This window comes from Aythya marila (assembly GCF_965140915.1).
Source record: "Aythya marila genome assembly, chromosome: 3".
Lineage (NCBI taxonomy): Eukaryota > Metazoa > Chordata > Aves > Anseriformes > Anatidae > Aythya > Aythya marila.
This window is the reverse complement of record NC_139044.1, coordinates 74723480-74747543: the sequence shown is the minus strand read 5'-3', so window position 1 is coordinate 74747543 and position 24064 is coordinate 74723480. Positions and strand designations below refer to the sequence as shown.

The 24064-nt window shown below is 36.5% G+C and overlaps 1 protein-coding gene across 1 annotated transcript in view; it reads right to left on the bottom strand.

Moving 5' to 3' along the window:
- Nucleotides 1-524: 524 nt before the first annotated feature.
- RFX6 (regulatory factor X6) overlaps nt 525-24064 on the bottom strand; it is a gene marked incomplete at both ends in the record, with an annotated part of 34432 nt that continues 10892 nt past the window's right edge. The window contains 14 exons of the mRNA XM_082756505.1: nt 525-691; nt 1864-2082; nt 3099-3608; nt 4135-4344; nt 5735-5857; nt 6968-7085; nt 8867-8961; nt 10273-10417; nt 11236-11395; nt 12209-12258; nt 13446-13559; nt 13647-13724; nt 16227-16334; nt 21228-21255. Of these exons, the coding sequence (XP_082612631.1) occupies nt 525-691; nt 1864-2082; nt 3099-3608; nt 4135-4344; nt 5735-5857; nt 6968-7085; nt 8867-8961; nt 10273-10417; nt 11236-11395; nt 12209-12258; nt 13446-13559; nt 13647-13724; nt 16227-16334; nt 21228-21255 (2125 nt within the window). The remainder of the gene's footprint in view (nt 692-1863; nt 2083-3098; nt 3609-4134; nt 4345-5734; nt 5858-6967; nt 7086-8866; nt 8962-10272; nt 10418-11235; nt 11396-12208; nt 12259-13445; nt 13560-13646; nt 13725-16226; nt 16335-21227; nt 21256-24064) is intronic.

Here is a 24064-nt window from a genome sequence, read left to right as displayed (position 1 = left end):
AAAAAAAAGAATTTTGTTTAGTTTCATTTAAAACAGTAAAAATTGACCTTGTAAACATTTCCATAGGAGGTAGGATACATACATTTGACAATTTTGTCAAATAAGAGAAAGTAAACAGTTACTCTGTGGTCCTAATAAATAATGAGCAACACAGGCATTAAATAAACATTTTTATATAAAAAGATATAAGTGAAAGACTAAAATAGCATTTTTAATAAATTAGGAAGAGATGTAATCATTTCTTTACAACTTAGTCTTGCTTTCAAGAATCACTGGTTCTTTATGCTCACCCTGAATTTCTGGCTTAAAAGCTGTAATGAAACCAATCCTGAGTGATTCACAAGCACGACACAATCTGAATATAGCTTCTTTTCCATGTGGAGGGGTGCTAGTATCTCTAAAATGGCTCTTTTTACACCTATGTATAATACTTTTCTAATTCATCAGCATAAAAAGATTGTCATCATAGCCTTCATGTCTGAATTTGGAAAGTAAGCTTAAGGCACTGATATGTCTGTCCCAGTTCAGGTTCCCCCAGCAGCTGCTCCCATGAAGACTGTGTTGATTGGTGGTAAAGATGATACCATCTCTCTGCTTGGTGGGCCATGAGACTCCATATTTTCTTGAGGAGGGAACTGACCAGACGTGCCATACATACACTGGGAAGAAGATGTGGTTTGCATGTTTGAAGCTGTGGGGAAAAAAGGTTATCATCACTGCAAGTTTTCTATCTATTTTATTTAACAAAAAACACGGTACAATTTAATCTGATGGAAGCACTTATCTACCAGGTGCATCATCTGAAGGACTGAAATTTCAACAGTCTTACACTTCACTCAATTTACTTATACTTCTATAATTTTTCTTCAGTGGCTCCTCAAACCATCAGGGTATAGGTCAAAATCACATGTCAATGAACTCAGCTAAAAATCCTGCTACAGGCCTGACAATTACAGGCTGAGTATAAGCCATCTTCTAGTGCTAAGCTATTTACATTTGCTATATTCATTATTCCATATCTTGCATCATTCAGGTCCATATTCACTGATGGTACCACTGTCAACACGTGGAACATATCAACACAGAATACAACACAGACTGTGCTTGGTGGGCACAATCCCTTCAGCATGGTGCTGTCTTTTTCCCCTTCTTTAGCATCCTTAAAAGAACTGACTATTGAATTCTTGCAGAGACATAAAATTTCAAGTAATGACTGATCTTCTGTGCATGCTTAACAGGTAAGTAGTAGAAAGAGGTAACCTTGAGGAGAAATGAACAGGCTATGCCCTAGTTTACATCTTCCAAGCAATACTTGTAAGCACTTTGGCAATATAAAAGCAAACTCAGCTACCATTTGTTTGATACACATACCAAATTAGGTAATTTCACCTAAAATTCACTGTCAGTAGGAGATTTGCCTAATGCACATGGTTGTTGAAGCATAGGACAGAAAGGGAGTATACTACAGGAAATATGTACGTAAACTTCCCTGACGTAGGGTTCATTTGATCTGCTTGACAGAGAGGATCATAAAGAGCCCTTAGAGGACCCCACTTCATTATTAGCTCACTTAACAGTTAGAAAATGTTTCCTAATATCAATTTTCCTGCAGTTCAGGCCAGCCATTACAATCCTCATGGACAACATATCACAGCCCTCTTAACAGGAGCAAAGAGTTATTAAACCCACTGCCCTGCAATTTTAAGGAAACAATATCTTATGGTACATTCCAGGTGGATGTATTAGCTGTTTCATCTCTATATTGCATCTTAAATGTGGTGTATGTGAGCTACAGTTTAACTCTCAGCACTTGTTAAGATGCCAAACAGTTCATAGCTGTTCCTCAGTACTGGATATACTTACGCATAGGAGTCCGACAGACAATAGAAGGTGGGGACTCTGTGTAGTATGAGCCTGTTTGTTTTCTTCCGCTGTCATCCAAGATATTCAGTGGATCATGTATATCATTGTATGATGGCAATGATCGAATGCTACTTACACTGCTGATTACAGAAACATGTTGATCAACCATTGATCCAAGTCTGTGAGATTCTGGATAATTTATATTGTTTCCATAATATCCTATTGACAGGAAATTGAAAAAAAAAAAAAAAAAAAAAGACAAAAAAAGACAGCAGAGCGAAATTACTATTGAAAATAAAGGAATAGGTAATTATTGGCTGAATCCCTCAAGAATAAGGTTATTTATGTACACGTATAGCCTAATAACATCAGTAGCTCATGCAATGATTGACCCAAAAGACGGGTAGGTAACAAGGGAGTAAAAAATCCTAGGAGTGCAGTCATGCTTTCAGCACAGAATTGCAGCTCCATTCTAAGTTCAGAATTAAAGAGTAGCCTGTTATCAGAGGAGAGAAGAGACACTGTATGGACTCATATCAGTCATGTGAACTCATGGAAGGGAGTTCAGTGCTCCCTTCTGAAGCTGACAATCAAGGAAAATATACATGGATAGAAATTCTGCATGGTAATACAGCATACAAAACTTCATATATAAGCAATATTTCCATTGTGTCTTTCCTCCAGAAGAGAGTGGCCTTTTGCTGACTATATCACTGAAGCAGATTGTGGCAACAACTTTACACTTGAAGAATGAGAAATATTAGGGCCAAAGTCTCAAGCTAATGCTAATGCAAATTTTTATTAATTTCTCTTTCACCATCTTGACCCCGTGATTAGAATGGCCCACTATGCTGATCCCCAAAGTAAGTTATCTTATGCCTGCTCTGCTTCAAAGTAGGTGTTCTGGGGACTGTTCACAAGATTGCTAATCACAAAGGCATCCTGGTTTTGCTTCCTTTGTGCAAGACACAGCAATGGTACTAGAAGAAGATTGACATAGGTGCAACAGAGGCATTTGAGGCAAACCGAGGATTCCCCAGAGGAAAATAAATCCTGAAGTAGCTCGTTAAGCTGCTTTGCAATCTATGTGTGCCATCAAAGAAGTGGAAAATGGGAAGGTATAAGTAAGAGCAGAAAAAATGCTTCCATAGGGGAAAGCATAGAAAGATTCTTTCACTCCGGCAAAGAAAGAGAAACAGAAGAGAAAAATAAAATATATTTGTATATATTAGTACCGTTGGAAGCATTAGGGGCATAAGTTGCTCCTGGACAAGTAGACACTGAGTTGCTCAAGAAATTGAAGCTCCCTGTATTCAGAAACTGCATACTGTGAGTGTCCTGAGGCATGGATGAGGGACCATAGCTGGAAGGAGATCTGGCACTGTATGGAGATACAGCACAACTGTTGTTGAAGTAGTCTCTGGAGAACTGCTGTTCACTTAATGCATTGAATCGGCTGTGCTCTGCTCTGTGGTGGTAAACTCCTGGCGTGGAATGGGCCTGAGTTCTGAACATAGCCTGGTAGTTGGAATTGTTTCCATAGTAATTCTGATTAGTTTGTGATAAAGTCTGATAAAGGGGTTCTGAGTAGGAAGAGCACTGTGAATGTGTGGATAACACCGGGCCTACACTTGGAGGTCTCACAGCCATCGGCCCCTGGTTGATAACACTTCCTCGGCTGACCAGGGCGGGTGAAATGGGTGGAGTCATCAGGTGACCAGTGCTTTCAGACAACTCCATCTGACCTGGAATAATAAACATTAGCCATCAGTAGTGTTACTATTGCAGTACTGCTGAGTACACGGAATGTGTTAAGACACTAATCCACTGGTGAAGTGCATGTTACCATCTGAAACCTTTACAGCATTGGCTCCCACTCATACAATGCTGGTTCTTTAATTCATGGTTTAGGGCTAGGAAACTTCCCAATTTCATTTTCCAGATTGGAGGCTTCCACATTCAGTGTGAAATTCCAGCAGATACAAGCCTTGTGCTCTCAAGATGTTGTTGGTTCACACCTCACAAGAACCTCATCAAGCTATGACATGTAGGATATTTTTTACCACTGTACCAAGAGGATCTCTTACTGGCAGGGCTCTACAGTTACCCCCTTCCATGAATCAGTGCAGAAGATGAGTTCATGAAATGTTATTTACTAGAGGTCCTCAGAAATACATATGGTCATTGTTACTCTTACAGTAATGTGATACTGTAGTCTGAAAGAGTAAGAAGCAAATATGAGAAAGAGAGATTAGGAGAACAGATACATACCTGTCAGCTGCATATTTTCACTGTCTCCTGTGGCAAAAGGATTCAGACCTGAAGGTACAGTGCTGGGCTGGCTAGCTGACAAGGACACATAGGTTTGCTCTGCTAGGCACTCATTTTTGACTGAAGTGTCACCGGTCAGAGGAGCAGCTTTGTTACGATTTGCTAGGAAGCATGAGCTGGGAGATGCAGTGAAGGTGGCTTTGCTTGCATCTGGAAGAGTAAGTGAAAAGTGTTGGTGGCTGTTTTGAGCGCTCATTGCACATAAATTAAACACTAGTATATAGGCAGCACATGAACTGCCTGATCTGTTCATGACTTCACTTGCTTATTTTAAAACCCAGGGAAGCCTCCATCTTTTGCATGCAGTCAAAAACAAATATGCTCTACTCTTGATCTTCCCAGAGGAACTGTCTGAATTATATTCCCCGACCACAGATCTACAAAATAGATGCTGTTGGTGTTATCAGCTCCTTACTGAAGTCATCATAGTAAAGACATGGATCAAATTTATTTCCTTGTAATAAATGTCAGCAATGAAGTCAAGCAAATTACGCTAAGGCTCATGATACTTCAGCCTGAAGAATCAACAATTGGAGTTTTAGAATGCTTGAAGTCTGTTTGTTTTCATACAGACGTATAGAAAAAAGCATTTGTTATACTCGGTTGTTCTTCATTTTTCTGCAGAATACTGATAAAATCAGTGGAAATTTTGCTATTTTCCAGTGGAAACTGTAACTTCACCCTCTGGTTTCAAGCACTTCACCTAAGCGTTCAAGGAGAAGGCAATTGCTACACAGGACAAGGAATTTCCTGAAGGATGATTTAAAATAAAAAGTGCATCCATCTACTCTCAGATAAATCCTATGCAAGTTTCCTGCAGCAAAATGCAGATTTAGAGTAACAACAATCAAAGACATGAGAACTGATTACAGATGTTAATGTCAATCAAAAGTGATTCAACAGAACCCAGTGGAGTTCCATTGCATTTTGGGGGATTAACTTGAACCAGAATTTGATCCATTTCTTATAAAAGACCTGGAGCATATGTCTTCAAACTGTCTAATTCTGAAGAAGCCTGGTAGCTGGAAAATATATAAGATACTATTTTAAGCTCTTTTTGTTTTTCTTTCACATAGTAAATACTTCAGTCAGATGCTAAGTAGGGTTCCAACTTGTGTTCCAGTCTTGCAGGGACATTCACATTTTGTTAACATTTAATACATTCCTAGTTCAAGGTGTAATTACATATTTCAGCTTTGGCAGAAAAACTGGATTGAGAATTCCTGCTCTCTCTATTTTACTTCTTTTCACACTGCAGTTTGTGGTCCTTCAGTTGCATCCACTAAAGTGTTTGAAGCACCCAAGATCACTTCAGTAATCCTGTGTATTCACATTCCCACAGAACATTATTAAGTGAACCATGGTTGACAGTGGGAATAAATTGCCGAGTGAATGTTCACAACCTTTTCAGGTGAATTTGACAATGTCACGTAGAACTACACCTTCAGAAGACTGTAAGGCTGCTTTTGCTTAAAGTTCAACAAATATGCAAAATTCTAAAAATGCAGGAACACATTCAAAAGAAACAAGCTCTAGTTACCTAAATTCTTCATGTATTTGTCTAGTAGATTCTGGAGTTCTTGTTCTTTGTCATTATTGAACTGTGTCTCCATGGCAAGCAGGATGTACTCATCTAGTAGCATGCGGACCAAATGAAAAGAACCTTTTGGAGGAGAAAGAGAGAGAGAGTAGCTGAGTTATCTTTGTGACCATCTCTCACCACTCTACAAGAAGCTGGTGAAACAAACAAATAATTGTGGACTTTAAATGACCTGGCAAGACCAACAAGGAATAGTGCCTAACTTCTAGCTCTAATCTCTCTTTGCACTGGCCCACCTAGCTCAATTGTTTACTGTCCTGTAGGCTATTTGACCACTAATTACATCAAAGAAAAATACTGATGAAAGTGAGACATGCTTTATACTTGAAGAGGGCACACAGTGGAGCTAGATAAGGCTGAAGTCTGCCAGAATGCCTCTTCTCTATTTCTGTTTGCCTTGTGCTAAATAACCAGACAATAACCGGTGAAGTCTTTGGCCTCATTTCAAGGATATATGACATTAAAAATGTGTCTGTCCTTACAGCTATTTCAAATAGCCTCTGAATTTTAGATAATTATGTACCTAAAACTACAAAGACAACTTGGGAAATGATGTACTGGATTTAAAATTGATTTAATTTTCTCTAACATTTTCTATTTTAAAAAATATTCTGAGAATTCCCCAGCCAAACATTTCTAAGGATGGACCTGTGAACCTTAATTTTTAAAACCACAAATACTGTCGAATTAAATGTCTGCTGAACCCAGAATTAAATAACACCAGCAACCTACCAAATTCATTGTGCTATTATGAAAACAAATCCTGCACAAGAACAGCAATTTTTTGTTTCTTTGTTTGTTTGTTTGTTTTACCAAACTGGTCCACATGTAAAACTAGTAATTTAAATCTTTAGTCTTCTACTGAGATACATAGTTATAGCTCCAGTGCCATATCAAAACACAGCTTCTAGCTCTTAAATGGCAAAGCAGTATCAAACAACAATTCAAAAGAAAAATACTTTCAGAAAATGAACATGTGACACAGATCACCAATAAGTTACTGCTACCATTTACTGTAAAATGTTAGTTTGAAAAGCACATTACACAGTATTTGTGGCTTTGATCAAAGAATCTTTAGACTATGACAGGCTTCTCTGCTGAGGAAGTAGTGGAAGGTAGATAAATGCCAGCACTTATGTACAAAATATGAGTGTTTTTACGAAGTCCAGGTACCAAAACTTGATGCGTTGTTTAGAGTTAGGTTATGCATCACCCGAGCACCAAAAAAACTCCATTTTAGAAGAAAGTCTTGAGCCCTCTTCTTTAATGACCTCCCATTTTGCTTGCTTGCCTGAAAGACAGAAGTAGTGAAATATTGTAGGTATGCTAACTTGCTTTCTACATAGGAGAGGATAAAGGAGAATTGAATATTCTTGAGAGTTCAAGGAGTTCTTGACTCAGGCTAATGTGGTAGAGTAGATCAAGCTGCCTGAATCAAACTGTTTTCATAACACATGTCCTAAAGTGATAAACAGCAGCATTCACTCTTTACAGTGTAAACAGAGTAGAGCTCTGACCATGTTAGATGAAGCAAACTGTTTACCACTTGGGTTCTGGCTGTGCTCTGAAAACATAAATTAGCTTACATTCTAATACTGAAGATGGCAAATTGTTCTGTAAATATATGGGTATACAGAGCAAAAAGAAAACAAAAACAACAACAAAACACCCTCTAGTGCCATGTTATTCCACAGGGAACAAAAATTAGTCTCTGTAATTCAATGTTCTGTAAATGATTAGCTCCTACTTAGTAGATCTAGACTCCTGAGGACTTGCTGGTATTTCTTGCCCCTAACTACAGGAAAACAATGCTAAGAAACATACCTGTTAACTTTAATAATACAGTACTAAATAGAAGATGCTGAATAGGAGAGGGCTTCAATGTTTCTGCCTGGTCTGTTTATTCAGAATTGTGTTTTAAAATTGTGGAATTAATTCTGGACTGTAATCAGTCAGTTCTAAAACAAGCTGTGATTGCTCAGCTTCACTGGGAATTTTGTGTCTAGGCAAGTGCATGTGAAGACTTGGTTGGGTTTTGTTGCCCTGACTCACCCAAAGCACCTCACTGTGCTGCTAGCATATGACAGTAAATATTAGTAAATTCAGACTGCTTTAGAAAGAAAGAAGATATGACTCTCCACTGAAATTTGGGAAAACAGGTGAAGAAAGGGAAAATGACATGCCCACTTCTGTAGGTGGCAGAGGAACTCTTCTGCAAGCCAGTCAAAGCTAACTGCATTGCCTCTGCCTCTTGCACCCATTCATATCAAGATAACATTTAATTTCCAGACAGAACAGTACCTGATGTGAAGACCAGTCTTTAGGGTTAGTAGTAAGCAATATCATGTGTAACATTTCTTTCTGCTACTTTACATTAATTAGTGTTGCAAATTAGGTTAATATCTCTTCCTTGAGCTATAACTGAGAACTCACTTTGTTCTGAACCATAGTGTAATCATTTATAACTACATCCATATAAAATACTTGTGATGAGAAAGCATCTTGTAAATCAGGGAAAAAAATCCCACCAAAAGTCTCAATTACCAAGTTAAGCACCTTAAAAGCTAAAAACGCTTTCATCTTTTTCTGTAGAAATCCTTCTGCAGGTTAGCTACTTCTGAAACCATCTGCTACACTAACCTATACCACATGCACTACCATCTGAATAATATGAAGGAAAGATCTGTTTTCTAAAGAACAGCTTTGGCTCACCTTATTCACTGGGCACTACCCCTGTAATTCCGCATGCATGCACAGATAAGTTATTTTTTTTTCCATGTAGAGCTTGTGACAGTGTTGACTTTCATGTTTTAGTTAAGATACATATTTTTTTCACAAACATAGTTTTTTCACTGACTTCGTTTTTTCAACAGCACTCAACATGATTAATTAGAACTAACGGCACTGAAACCTTTCACATCAAATGAAGAACACCCTGGTCACTATGAAGATATGGAAGTAGAAATGAGAGTCCCACATAGAAAGTTAGTGGGACTGCATAGTTAAAGGACTGTATCAAGAATAAGGGTAGTAGAATTTAGTCTTGAGTCAAGCAGAATATTTGACAGGTACCTTGATAACCCTTTGCTCAACCACAGTATCCAACCATTCAATAAATGATTCCACAGTGGCATTCTTCTTTAGAAGGTCCTTCAGTTCTTGGAACACTGTAATAGAGTCATCTACCACGTAAAAAGGAGAACATATCATTGCATGCTATTCTGAACATGAGAAAAAGCCACTCACCAGCCATATGACAATATTGTAGCATGGAAAGGAAAGGCAAAGAATTAGAGCAGTGAAGAAATGAATAATTATTCAGCAAAGTAAAGAGACGCACATTTATCACACACATTTTAATTATTTTAGCATTACTGTGATTCAGTATAAATTTACAAGAAGATATAAGAAAAAAAAACAAAACCACAAAACACTACTATTTCCGTTCATTTTTAGGTTCAGTCTTGAAAAATTATCTATTGCTAAGTTTAGCAGAACAGATCTATTTGTGATGTGGCTGACTTATACACTGTCTTAAGGTTTTCCTTATGTTTTACAAATTTCTCACAATATAATGTAAAGCTAACTTCCCTACTTCCCATTTGGGAGAAAGTGCCTGAAAGACCGGTTATTTTCCTTTTTTTTTTTTCTTAGCCGGTGTGGCAGAAGAGAAAAATAGAAAGCAATCACAGAAGAAATAGGAAATGGACTACTTGAATTAAAATGTGAATAGGATTTTGAACCATTATTTAAGAGAACAAACTTTCATATCAAAGTAACACTCCTTAGAAGATGACACATTGCTATTGCTCTTCTTTCAGCTCTCCAAACTCTGATCATCATGCTTCCTATGACAAAAGTTATATTTTCAAAGTAGAAGACAGATAAATCTTTTTTTTTTCTTTTTTTCCTATTTTTTTTTTCAATAGGTATGTATAGCAACATGTAAAAAATAACAACAACAACAAAAACCACACCCTCAGAATTTGTACTTTACTCCATTCTATTTTGTCTATGAAAATAGCTATTACACTTCACAGATAATTGTATGGGTTTTTAAAGATCAACTTTCAGTCAAAAAAAAAAAAAAAGTAAACTAGCTCAAGTATCTATTTAATTAAGCTATAATTACTGTAGACTTTTGAGACATTTTTCAAGAATCTTTGCTAATATCCCCACAGGATCAAGACAAAACTTCAAAAGGGATTTTGTTACAATTAGCAACTGACATGAAAAATATTTTTTCAACAACTCTTTAAAATCATCTACCCAGGATGACTTCCCAGTGCAAGCTTCTATTTTTGTAGGATATACTAGGACAAAAAATTGCTTTTCCTAAACTAATGTTAACACTGAGCTAGATCAGAAAATGCGGTATCACTGTGCCCTTTCTCAGTCCATCTTCAAGTAGAGTAGCATGGCAAGGAATGAAAGAATAGATTTCTTTTAATGTTACAAATATATCACCATGGACTTACATTCACTGTAGACTTCCCCATCAGAATCTGTGCTCCCTGAGACTGCAAGGAGTGCCTGAGAGCCAATACTATTCAAATCAACTTTTTCAATATCTGACACCATGGAATTCACCACATGCTGATCAAACAGGGCTGGCCGAGCAATCTGTAAGAGAAAACAAGTAAAATGCTGAGAAGCTTGAAAGAATTCTCAGAGAAGAATCATGAGTTGTCTTTTCATGGCTATTTCATAGGTCAAATGTGATAATGTTTCTCTTCCATTAGAATTCTGATGCTTTTCTAATGTGCCTTCCTTTCAGCTCATTTTCACAATGTCACACACAAGTCTGTCTTAATATTTATACAACAGAAAACTAACTCAAGGTGAATACATAGTGTATCTACAGTTATTCATGAGGGCTACACTCTGAAAAGCCCAAGCTGTTAGCATTTAAGCTCCCAGAAAGGTACTGTTTCCTTTTCTACAATCCAACAAACCATCCTACGAGGTGTCTCCCAATTGAAGACACTTGTATCCTGCCAACTTAGCGTTGGAGCACTCAGCTACCTATCACTTACATTCCTTTCAGTCAAACTGCAAAAGAGGTAAGTTCACATAATGGGCAAGACAGTGAAACTTTGCTAGGTGTGAAGGATTATCTGATATTTTCCCATTTAGAACTAGAACAAATATCAAAAATTCCACTTTATCATATGATTGCCTAAAGTTCCCATGACAGTAATTCACTATAACCACAGTCTTTCCTCTCTTTTTATTCTCTTTCCTACTACTTCTTTTGAATTTCAGAATGTCTTGATAAGATCTACTTCTGTCCTCTTCTTTCTTACGTGCTGAAAATGGCAAGATGCATGTCTTTCATGGCTAATGTTGAAGATTTAAAACGATGCATTACATCTCCTAGCCAGCAAGATGAACTGAATGTAATTGTCAATTTTCTGATGTATAAGTCTTATTCTCTTTACCTGTGCTAGGTGTAAGAATGATGTCTGTCGTTTCAGGGAAGAAACAAATCTTCGTGCAATAGGCAATTTCTTATCTGTCAGGATTTCTGGTAGATTTTCCAAAGAAGAAACAACCCACTGTTCCCAGTTTTTTGCAAAATTTCTTATATCTGCCAGTAAACTACAACAAAAAATGTGTTTTAGAGAAACATTAATTAAAAAAAAAAAAGTTTTCAGTCTGTGATACACAGGCTTCTGGACAGATCTGTGAATTATTCCTCAGGTAATCCTGAAAGGAAACAGATGTCTGATCATCATAAGACTAAAACTGACTATATTTTGATATGTACCCACTCTGAGAGAAAAAAAAAAAAAAAAAAAAAAAAAAAAGTAAGCCACATGCTAATAGAAATAGGTTGAAAACCACTAGCATTAAGAATAAACCATAAGAAATCCAAGAACTTTTAGCAATATTTGAAGCTTGAAGTCTTAGACATATAACTCCAAACATAACAACCTCCAAATAAAAAAAAGGAAAAGTGAGAAGATTCAGAGGTAATTTATAACAATCCTCTTATTAATATCTTACCGAAAATAATGCTTAGATATCATGATTATGCATAGGACATAAACCTGAGAAATATTCTGGAAAAAAAGTATCTTTATACAATGTGAGCCTTTATTTTGGGGGTGTAGTGGGGGGGGTAGGGAAGGTGCAGGGCCTCTTCTAGGGTTTTAGTGTAGAAGAAACATATTTCAAGATATTCAACAAGACACTGAAATGGGATATTAAAATAGTGTCTATCATTTTAAGGCCATTCTACTTCTATAGCTGTCCTCAAAGCTGACAGTATTTTGTCATACACATTCTACTGTTATAAAAATGAACATAAATATGGTGAGAAAATTTCTTTAGGATATATAATTTCTGCTATTTACTCTATATCTTCGTGGAACATGCCTAGCAATCAGAATATGGAGTTATTATACCTACCTTTCTGGCATTTCTTGCATTGTTGCAGGGATGAGTACATCTGTAAGGACCTTTAAAAAGGTAACAGAAAATGATAGCAAACTTCCACTGGCTATTTACTCATTAATGTCTTATCTACTTAGATTACAAAGTGATAAGGACAGGGAGTTTATACAGAATAAAGCCATTCAACCTACTGTCCAGATTTCTCTCAACACTATTAGATAGGAACATCTTTATTATATATATTTATTATATACCTAGATATCTCCCATCCCTCATATATGCCTCTTTGCAGCATGCTGGTAAAGACAATAAAGTATTATCACTCCCATCTTACAGTAATCTCCCAAGTTCTCAAGAGCTATTAGCAGTTTGATTCTTTTACCATACTGCATGTGGCACTGAAGGTGTTCAGGATTTAGAATAAATCTCTTATGGCTAAATGCAGTGAGGAGCTGTGTTGGCAAAAAACTCTGCCAACTGGCCTCCCTCCTGGGGCATTTTATTGCAGGAGACAAAGTTGTTGGATTATATTCCAAAAATCTGTTTCCACCAGCATTGTAAATGCTTTGATAAAAATACAGTAGTACTCCCCCTCCTTTCTGGCAGCTGCTCTGCCAAGAATATCTAACATGATTATGAGTGAGAAATGGTGAGATGGACAAGAGAGAGAATGATAGATTTATGATTTTTGAGTAATTCTACCTTATCAATTTTCTAATTCGGGCTCCTGCAGTATTTCTTCTTCTGTCACTTTACATATTTATTACAAGTAGAGTTAGTATTGATCTACTGGGACATGAGGTTTATAGCAGGAAAAGCCTCATAAACACAAGGTACAATATAACCTCTACAAGTAAATGAGGCTTAATGACTCATCTCCAGGGTAGTAATTATGATCTTCAGTGCTAATCACCTTCTTACTTTATAGCTTGATATGTTTCTAAGACATACCTGTTTTTTTCCTTTGTGTATTTTTCCCCTGTTTTTGTACATTAAAGAATGACAAATGTATGACGGTAAGGTAGTAGGTGCTAAACAGCCTCAACTCTCTTCCTTTGACTGCTAGGTGTTTTTTATTATGCCATTAATTATTTCTTCCCATTGACAGGTAGTTGTCAAACATGTTAGAGAGGTTATGACAATCTTTCTAACTATATAACATGGCATCCTGATATTCTAACTGATATTATTTTTCACAAACAAAAGCTATACTATGGCTGAGATTATCCATTGAACTAAATACCTAACTTACCTTATACAGAATTGAGTCACAAACGCAGAAGATGTCAACAATGATAGGATTTTCGAGCAGGGGAAGAAGATGGTCAGGCATTCCTTGCCAAAAATGTAATAAGAAATGCTGAATCTAAAAGAACCAGAATCATGGACATAAACAATGCTTTCTTGTCTGCCTGTGCATATATACCAAGAATGTGTATTCAAGCAATCTTACCTCTTCAAAGTTCCCATTAATTGCATTGTCAAGGACACACTGACAGTGTGTTTTGTACATCATGATAAGGGTATCTACCTATTTTGGAAGAAAGAAAGATTAAACAGTTTCTTAGCCCTCTCTCCTTTCTTGCTACAGTGATCTGTAGCTTTCTGTAGCTAGAATTTAAACATACAATATAAACTGTATTACAATGCATAATTACAAGTAGGGTCTGTATATCTTGAAGTGATGACATCATTCATCTCTCTTTTTTATCCACATCTCTAAGTCTCAATGTTACTGTCAGAACTGGAGCATTTGAATCCTGTATACAATGTGAACATGTGGATATCAAAGTAAGACAATAGCTAGATTAGCCAGTCAGATGGCAAGGTAAATTCACTTTCTGAAAGCTAAGATTAATCCTAAAGAGTAGTGCAAGTTAATCATTAGGCTACTATAGGCGTCTATGAGTGTTCTGAAACATCATCTAGTTGGACAAATGAGAAAATAGCTGCCAGTCATTTGGTCAAAGTTTAATCACTGCCTTACACGAACTGAACTTTAAAAAGCAGAACTCCTTTTCATCTCATCAGGCTAATTTATCTGACTGGAGTGTTCCCTTATTTTAATAACCCTGAAGAGATATTACAAGAGTTTGTAAAAAATTACAGTAAGTCCTAAAATTTGTAGTAAGTTACAAAACAAGAGTTTTGTTAAATATTTGAAGGAAAGAAAGATGGATGTTAGCAAACCCATTCTTACTGTGTAGAATCATGAAAAGTTTTGTTACAGTTTGTGAACTTCTCCAGCAAACCAGTCCCAGGTTTTGAATGAATTTAGTACAGCTTTATTTCAATAGGTCTCACATACAGATTTCTTTGGAATGTGTTTTGCTGGCTTTCACAGCTGCTTTTGTAGCTACATGTCTTTGAAAAACAGTGGTAAAGGCTGAGATTCAAGAACATTATGAGGCTTTTTTTTTTTTTTGGGGGGGGGGGTTATGAAAAATTTGAATTTTGGGTTATTTTCTTCAGAAACATAAAATGCAGAAATTATCAATTTGTTTTAGTGCAGACTGATACATTTATGCAATCTCCAGAAAAATCAGTTACAATTTTTAAAACCTTTAATGAAGGAGTCTAACTTCATGTGTGGATACTTCAACAGAGTATCTAAAGTTCACTTAGGCATTTCCTTGATTTTAAAGACTTGTAAAGGTCATTTAACTTTTGTCCTCTGTTAGAGCTTTAAATATTGTTGTAATCATAGTATTTTGGATGAATCTTAATTTAGGGGACTGAGTGATGGGACTGTAAGTAAAGGGATAACAGTGTGGACTGCGGGAGAGATTTCAATAACTCTTGGCCAGATAAGCTGAGTGAGGGGAATGACAATAGAGAAAGAAAACAGGAAGTAAGAACAAGGAATGAGGAAAAAGTAACAAGGAGAAAGAGGAAGACACACACATAAATTCATCTCTCTTCCCACAGCTTCCTTGTAATTCCAGAAGTCTGTTCCCAGAGGAAATCACCCACAACAGGCTCTCTTGGGCCCCTGGGTCACCTGGTCCCAACACCAGAGCAGCTGCACACTGACAATTCAAAATGAAGACAAAATGTGTTTTATCTTTTTGTTCATTGCTGGAGGGGTAAAATCCAGTTTCTCTTACAATGTTGTATTGGATCTGTAGGAACCTCAAATTCTACTCAGATTTATGTGTTACGAGAACACTGTATATATGAGAGAAGTCAACTCACTAATGTAGTCTACTGCAGCAGGTGATGTACACTATTGAGGACACCAGTCCTTGGGCTTTCTTTAGAACCTGTAAGATTTCCACCTAAGATCTGTGTTCTACAGATGGCTCCTTTTGTTTAGTTTTTCACATCAGGAAACCCGGGCTTCACTACTTTTACAGAACAAACTTAAAAGCAATGTATGGCTTATAAAACAAAAATCATTAAAGCAACGTATCTCAAGACAACCACCATCAGGACCCATACTGGTGTTTAAACTGGAGAGTTCACAATTTGTACCAGAAAGATGTCTAGCACAGTTCAGGAATTTAGCAGATCAGAAATATAACACAGACTTAACACATATGCAATCAGTCAGACATAGAACATACTACAGAAATACTTCTAACTGACCCTTAGGATAATCTCAAAAATCCCATACAGTCAGATTTTCACTGATTCTTTTCAAACAATTAATGAATGAGTGTAAAGTTCACCTAATTATTTGTTGTGAATTATTTGTTCTGATCTAATCAGAACAAAATTTACCTTAAATCCAAAGGCATTTGGAATGAATACAACTCTGAGTTATTTGTTTGTTTAGCTCTCCCCGTCTTACATACCATCAGTTTGTAAAATACTAGGTCAGTTAATAGGTAAATAATTCAACCACCTTTCCAGTGGAGAGCCAGTTAATCGGTGTTAGTAAAGGTTTGCCCCCTCTATAAATCAGTCACCTCTGTTTGATTGTGGACATTTCTGGCTCTTTCATGTCAATACCTCAAAGGCTAAGATATGAAGAAACATTCTGTGGCAATTTTTGATCTGTAAGTTAGAAGAGAAGTAGCTCATATTTTACCTTGTCTTTAGAAACGCACCCTTGAAGCAAAAGATGTTGAGCACTTGGAAACTCTGGGAGGAGAGTTCCAGTTTTGGAACTCAGAGAATATTTCCGAGTGAAACCACCCTGAAATGTGAGAGAAAAACAGTAACATTGAAGTACTTAATACAGCTTCAACTGAGTCAAACTATTCATACTAAACTTGTGAAGTTTAAAGGGTCTCTCAACATTCCAGAATATTTACATTCAGATCATCCTTCAAAATAATGATACTTATCCAGATCTGGATTTCTGCTCAGAAAGGCAATTAAGGATGTGCCTAGATCTAAATTCTACCAATTTGAGTTTTCAGAATGATACAGCCTTTGAGACACATTACTTCATGGAATTCTACAAGCTTTGAAGTTAACTTGTGTTTATAAACTAAAGTAGAATATAATCTGTTACTCTCCTCTACAGTATAGGCTTGTGACATCCTCAGAGCAACACTAAGTTTTACTGAATATGTATCTTTCTTGTGCAAGGATATAGGGTACTGGTGGTATTATTGATCTCATCTGCTCTTCGCTCTCTGATAGCACTACAGTAGTGGATTCTGCTGTTTTATTACAATAACCACTATTTTAGTTTATCATAAAATTTGATAATATTTTATGGCATTATAGGTGTGATGGTATGTAGGGCCTAGGGACATTACTGAATGATGTATTTGTTATATAGCTATCTGTGATTGTGGAAGACTTGATATGAAGCACCAGAAAATATCTTCCAGTTCTGTCACCTACTGTACTGAAATAGATACACATAAACATATGTACCAAGAGCTTTGTAGGAAAAAAAGGCAGGATCCTGAGCTGCATGCCCTCCTGGGGTATGACACTGATTTTAACTGGCTTCCTCACAATCTGTTGAAATGACCGAAAGTTTGGCCATTCACCTCAGAGACACTAGACTTGGTGCTGTGAACATTTTTGGAGCATTTTGCTTTTGTCCATAAGAACAGAATAAAACTGTCCTGGGTAGTACAGGCACATACAGTCACAGATTTACACAATAGAAAGAGCCCTGTACAGCAACTCAGTCCTGAAGTTCCAAGTCAGAGGTCATAGACTGAGCCTGGAAAGAGGAAATGCAGTTTCAAAGGGACTTACAGGAAAGGAATATATCATTTTGCTAGAGCTAACTCTTTAACAACAACAAAGAGAAATAAAATAGAAAGGGTGGTTATTAACAATATGATCTCAGTTTTATGTGTCAGTAACTATGGTATTCCCAGAGGTTTCATGTTCTCTAGCTGCTTTGCTGAAGCACTGTCAACACTGACCTGGAGACAAGACAAATTTTTCTTGAATCATATTAAATTCTGCTGATCTGAGAGTTCCTTGCAGTTCTTAGAGTTTACCTCTCTAGCCTCTTTGGCTTGTAACTTCTGAAATATCATAAACACATTTTGTACTAGTTACAGACTGAGAAAACGTCTTGAATAGTTAGATATGAGCCTTTGGAGAGCTGAAATTTGCCAAGGAAGAAACAACAGCCACTTTGTACATGCATGTATTAACCAGAAGCAATATAAGGTAAATCAATCTTCGTTTAGTTTTGTAACAATACTCTCGCAGAATCTGGTTTGATCTTTTTCTCCGTAAAGTATAACAGTCATATTTTGTAGTTACATGATATTACTATGGTTATATTAATAATGCATACCACATTATGCTTATTAAGCTCTAAAACCATATAAGATGAAACCCTCATCCTCAAGAGAAGCAATGAAATCTATACTATCATACTGTCCTTACTGAATGAATCATGCTTATTCTCATAGGATTGCATTCAAATCCAGAGAAGACTATTTGGCTGAAACCCTTTGTTCCACTTCAGTCCACCCAGTTCTCATGTCAAGGCCTTGCACAGGGGCTTGAGCATGCCTGCTGCATATTCCTGCAGTAAATCCACTACTTCTATGCAGATTCCTTTTGTACTAATGGATGGAATTTATGGCCATGCCCTAGACATTTGAATAGTACTTGAAGTGGTATTTTGCTACCCTTTTACATACAGTCAGATTTCACTTAACTGGGAATAATAGGTATATAGATAAATGTAGCATAAAGGAGTGCAAAAGAGAATATTTTCCCAAAAACTCACCAATTGGAAGCTGGCTTCATGTGAAATTATCTCAAACACTGAATTCAGAAAACTATAGCTGTACCTGGTTTATTCGATATATATATAACCCCCTATTTTTATAGGGTGGTGTGTCTACCTAAACAGATAGCCAAGGATGAGTACTTGCATTATGTAAAAAAACTTTGCCTGTGCTATCTACTATCTAAGTACATATACACTCTAAGTCCAAGAAATTAGAGAAATTTAAAAGCATTAGTACTTCTTCACATCAATATTTTTGCAGTTTTGTAATTGCTTATAAGTATCAGGAGTTTTGTTTTGTTTTGTTTAATAATAGGAGTAATTTCAATTACTTTATTATGCAATTACCCATGAAATATATGAAAATGTCTGATTAAAAGAGATTAGTTCTTTTAAAAGAAGGCAGTGATGGTGGTGGGTGGCTTAAAAGAAGATAATTTGCAATGTTTTGTACCTTGCTAATGGACTTATATGACTGTGCCTCAGCTCTAGGCTTAATATTTTAACCCACTGCCACTTGCCCTTTCAATTTAATGCCATCTGTTTCTAATGGCCATTTAACATTAAGATAATGACAGTAATATTATCTGCCTAATTAACCATGCAGACTCTAATGGTGCACTAACTGGTTTAGATAAAAGAATTTGCTGATATCTCCCCCTACAGCGAGAATACTAGAAAACGTGATAAAACATACCAGAAGTAAACAGTGTCCCTGGCACTCAATAAGTGTTCATTCAAATGCCATTTACTCAGTATATTTAGACAATCAGTGCTTTAACATCTTTTCAATGTCTTTATGTTCTTACTGGGAATTATACCTTATGCAATCATTGTAAATCTTTCTGGAATACCTAATTGCATATGCTTTCAAGCAAATGAATAAAGATATATCACCTATTCACTTTAATGGAAAGCGTCTTGCCAAATTTTTAGTAAACTGAGATTACTGAAATTCAGTTTTGACCACAGAAGCCTGTTTTTCTCTTAAACCTGTCTGAGTAATTTCAGACAACATAAAGCTACACAATTGAAACCTCATACTGGTATATCTTTTGCCATTTATTTCCACTGACTTCTTTGTGATTCTTTTTCTGGGAGGACCAACACACTGAACTGTGGGGCAGAAGCAAAACAGGTTTATGGGACTGTGAATTCTCAAATAGATTGAGAATTCCACATGTGAGATGGAAGGAAAGTGTGTATTCATTCATTTATGCCAAGGGAACCAGAAATTTTCATCCTCCAACCCTGAAAGAACAAATGTTTTAGCAGTGCTCATAAATCCTTGAATATGTTGGGGATATCCCCAGCATAGCACTATCATTTTTTTGATAAGATAGCTGATTATCTGAATGGGGAAAATAGAGCAGATCTAATCTGGAACCTCACTAAAATAATTGACGTGGTGTCACTATGGGAAATGATTAGTTATGCTGGTGAGAATAGGGATTAGTAGAAGAATGTAAAATGTTTAAGAAACTGACTCTAATTGTAATGCTAACATATTGTGTTGACAGTGAAAACTGTGGGCTGAAAAGGAATTGAAGTAAAGATTCTCAAAGATCAGACTTGGGACTGATGGCATTGAATATTTCATAGATTAAATTTGCTGACATGAGCTAATGAAATCATCAGTAAAGAGGAAGACCAAGAGGTCACGTAGAAAGACCTGGATGGCTTAGAGATAATGGCAATAAAGGGGGTGAAAATCAATAGAGTAAAGCTACACTCTCAGGGACCAATAAGAATTTCTGCTATCAGCTAGGAATTGCTTATCTGGAAATGAAAAAGGAGAAAACCAGTTGTGTATCAGTTGATCACAAAGGCTATATTTAGTCTGGTAAATTAAATGGAGTCAGGAAATATTCCCAGACAATATTGGAATGGTATTATTCAGTATTATTCCTGGCCTTGTTTTTGCTCATGCCAACAATTCCCAGACACGCTTCAACAGCTACTACATACTAGGGGCTTTTCTCCTTGGCATTGTGTCTGAGATGTTACTATGTTGTTTTGTAGGATTAGGAGTTTAATAGTATGGATACAGGCTATACATTGTAGTTGAACTCTGTGCCAAAGAATGATCCTGTGAGCAATCCTTAACTATTAATATAGGAATGCAAGAATTTGTCATTTTGTAATACAAATATGACCAGAATGACAGTGACTGTCCCAGAGGGTAAAGTAGTGAAACTGTAGGTTATTTGTGAAACACACACACACAGCTCTAGGATTCAACAGAAGGGATATTTCCAATAAAAATTGGAGCCTTTTAGAAAAAGCCTTTTACAATTTTTTTTTTTTATATATATATATTTTTAGAACAAAATTAAAATGTGAAGTATAGTGAAAGGCTATAAGGCCAATCAAAAGTGAATAGAGTTGCTGTTTGTTCTGTCTAGCAATCAAAAGCAGTATAAAGAAGGATCATAGTAAAATGTTATGATGAGCCAAAAATATAAAAAGATAGTGCTGGTGAAAAGGTATAAAGTTCAGTTTATTAAAAGCATTTTCTCACTTACAATCAGACCAATGAGATTCTGAAAAAGTCCTACAAAATTAATTGATGCAAAAAATTAAGAAACTAGACACTGATCCTTTGTTTGTAGGAGGGTCTATTACAAACTTCTGCAGTTGTGGGAAGATAGGTTGGAACATGAACCCTGGAATCTGCCTTCTAATCTGATTTTTCTTAAAGTATTTAGAAGAGCAGATACTCGTCATCATTAAAAAGGGTTATGCAGTCTAATCTTTAATGCAAGATACTGTTGGAATTTTAAAAGAAATGAATGTGAACAAAACCACAGGCCACAAATACTATTTTGATTATGACGGAAGTGAAAGGAAACTGACTACAGCACTTACCTCATTCTTCAACTTGCTTCCAGAGAACCTTTGAAAATAAATATAATTAATTACTTTTTCATAAGCACATTTTTATTTATATATACATATATACACACATATATATACACACACATACGTGCAAGCATATACGCATACATACATACCTATATATACATATAAAATAGTGTGGGCAATATGAAGTCTTATAATTACTAGCAGCAATATTGTGATTTCCTACTGTTCAGATGCTCTGCTGACAGAAAAGAAAATCAGAGGCAGAGGGACTATGGAATTCCACCTGCCCAGGCTAGGCACAGTTTACATCATGCGATGATTCATCATATGTTACTTTCAGAATTTCCTGATTTGTTGATAGATGAGCATGAAAGAAAGTGTAACTCAGTTGACTGTGAGCTGCTAATTAGCTTCACAGCTAAATGTTTTTGTTAGGGACTGTGGATTTCCACGTGTACGGCATGAAATACGCAGAATGTACAGTAAAAACACTAAACAGCATCTGCTAGCATTACTCCTCCAGAGCCTTAATCACTATCTATAGCTTCTCAAAATGATGTGTACACCAACAATTTTGGTGTTAGGTATGGTCCTTTCACACTGCAAAGCTTGATATTTAAAGTAACTAGGAGGTCAATTTACAGCAGAATTTAAAGATTCAGGCATTGACAACCCTGCATTTAAGGACTACTGTGCTCAGCTCAATTACCTAAATATCAATATTAGAATGACAATTAAATCTGAAATGGCAGTAGAGGCCTATATTTAGGCAACTAAACCAAGGCCCCTTCTAATCTTTTGACAAGCTGCTATCTAATATGCAAGTCTTGTAGTAAAGACCTCCATATGCCATTATTTGTGCTGGTAGGCATGGTGTGATCTGATACCATCATCAAATCATACATTTTCCCTGCCTACTTCTGCTCCAAGTTTGACTCAGAAACCAATTTTATAGCTTACTTACTAGAACAGATATCAGGCAAAGGGCAGAGGTTAAGATGGATCATTATATTCAGCATCCAGCAACTGGCACATTCACTCTCTATTTTGAATCCTTACACTACCTAACTTTTCTTCTTCAGAAGCCTGTTGTTAACCCCAGGCTACCGCATCATTGTCTTCACATAGCCATATCCAAACACAGTGATGGCCCACGGTGTTCAGAGTCAGTATTTGAGATTCTGTTCTAAACCAGTTAGTGTCTGCTGGACCCTGGAAATTCAACACCTCCAACATGAGAGCATAAGTCCTAACACAACTAAAAGGTTCCTTACTAGTGAATCTTAAGCAGTTTATCTTCATAAGCTGAGAATCTAGTCCCTCTCCTCATATTTCTTTCTGCCTTGGTTAGTGAAACAGAAATGCTAGCAGTACAGCAGAAAGCTATTTTATAAAGGCTGTATCAGAAATCACAGCACAATAGCAGCACAATATTCAGAACAAGCTTCCCAAGTACGTCTTACAGTTTATATGTCTGGGATGGATTGATTCAAATTGGCTTCAGTTCCTCAGCATCAAGAGTGCTGTTACACATTGTGAGAATGCTACTGATGCACCTTAGATGCTCTTCTGACTTATCTATTTTCTGATCTCTCTAGAGATCATTTTTAAAGCACTTCACAATGATTGTAGGGACAACTAGAGAAATCTGTACATTTCTTGGGGGAAAAACTTACCCGAATTTTAGGAATTTCCAGACATGATTCCTTTGGTGGATTTGGCATAAATTGCCTAAAGATACAGATATGTAGAGGGTGGGATTTTCAAAGGTGTGTAAGAGTCTTTCATTTGAAATAGGGGTTGACAGAACAGTAAGTACTCATGAAAATTTTGATATACTCAATGAAAATTTTGATGTACTCAATACTCATGAAAACTGTCTGATGTAAAGCTGAGGACTAAGAGTGACTATATTCCTTTAAGTGAAAATAACTGTTTTTAGTCAATTAAATGAGCAATTTGTTCAAGATAATGCTGCATTACAGAAAAAACTGCATCTAGCTGTGTACCAGGAACACCACTACAGCTCTGGATAAATAATGGATAGAGAAATGGCATATTCTAGTCCTTTATACCTTAAGTCCTGCAGTAGAAAGATCCCACCTTTTCAGCATTACTGGCAACATTACCCTCAATTTTTACACTTGCCCTGTTGTTCGGAAAAAGTCTCTGGATATAACCTGAATCTGCCAGCAACTGAATTTTCTGTGTGTGTTTATAAAATCCCTTATTCCTTTCTTTTCTCAGAGTCCCCACATATACAGGCACACTGCTGTAGACAATGAAAGCCGTCATTCAAGCCATATGTGAACAGAGACATTTGTTTTACGAACTATTAATCTTTGGCAAACCAACAGGCAGCTATCGTAACGTATTGATCCTGCTAGCTGTCCCTTAAATAAATATAATTAGAGCTTCCTGGGTTAGGTTTAAACTGATATTAGCCAGTCAAAGGATCTGTAAATATTAATCTACACTGACCCCTCCCTCCTGCCCACAGGTGCCAGCTTCACACCGTTCTCCAGACGTTTCATAATGGGAAGCTGTCCTGGGGAAAGAAATCGGAGGGTGACACACAAGCAAACAAAATGAGACAAGTGTTCTGGAAACCATGTTTTACTGCTTTACACTAACAAATCCTCTTATGATGTAAACTGATGCAGCTCTACTCTGACTTCAATGGGGCCATACTGGAAGACACAAGCAAAAGATCTAGATCAAGATGTTAAATTAAATCAGTATCTTTAGAGAGTAAACCATTGCCTAAATCTGTGAATGCCAGTCACTGACATATACAACAATATTAGTTCTGATATCATTTAGCGTCCTATAATTTCCTC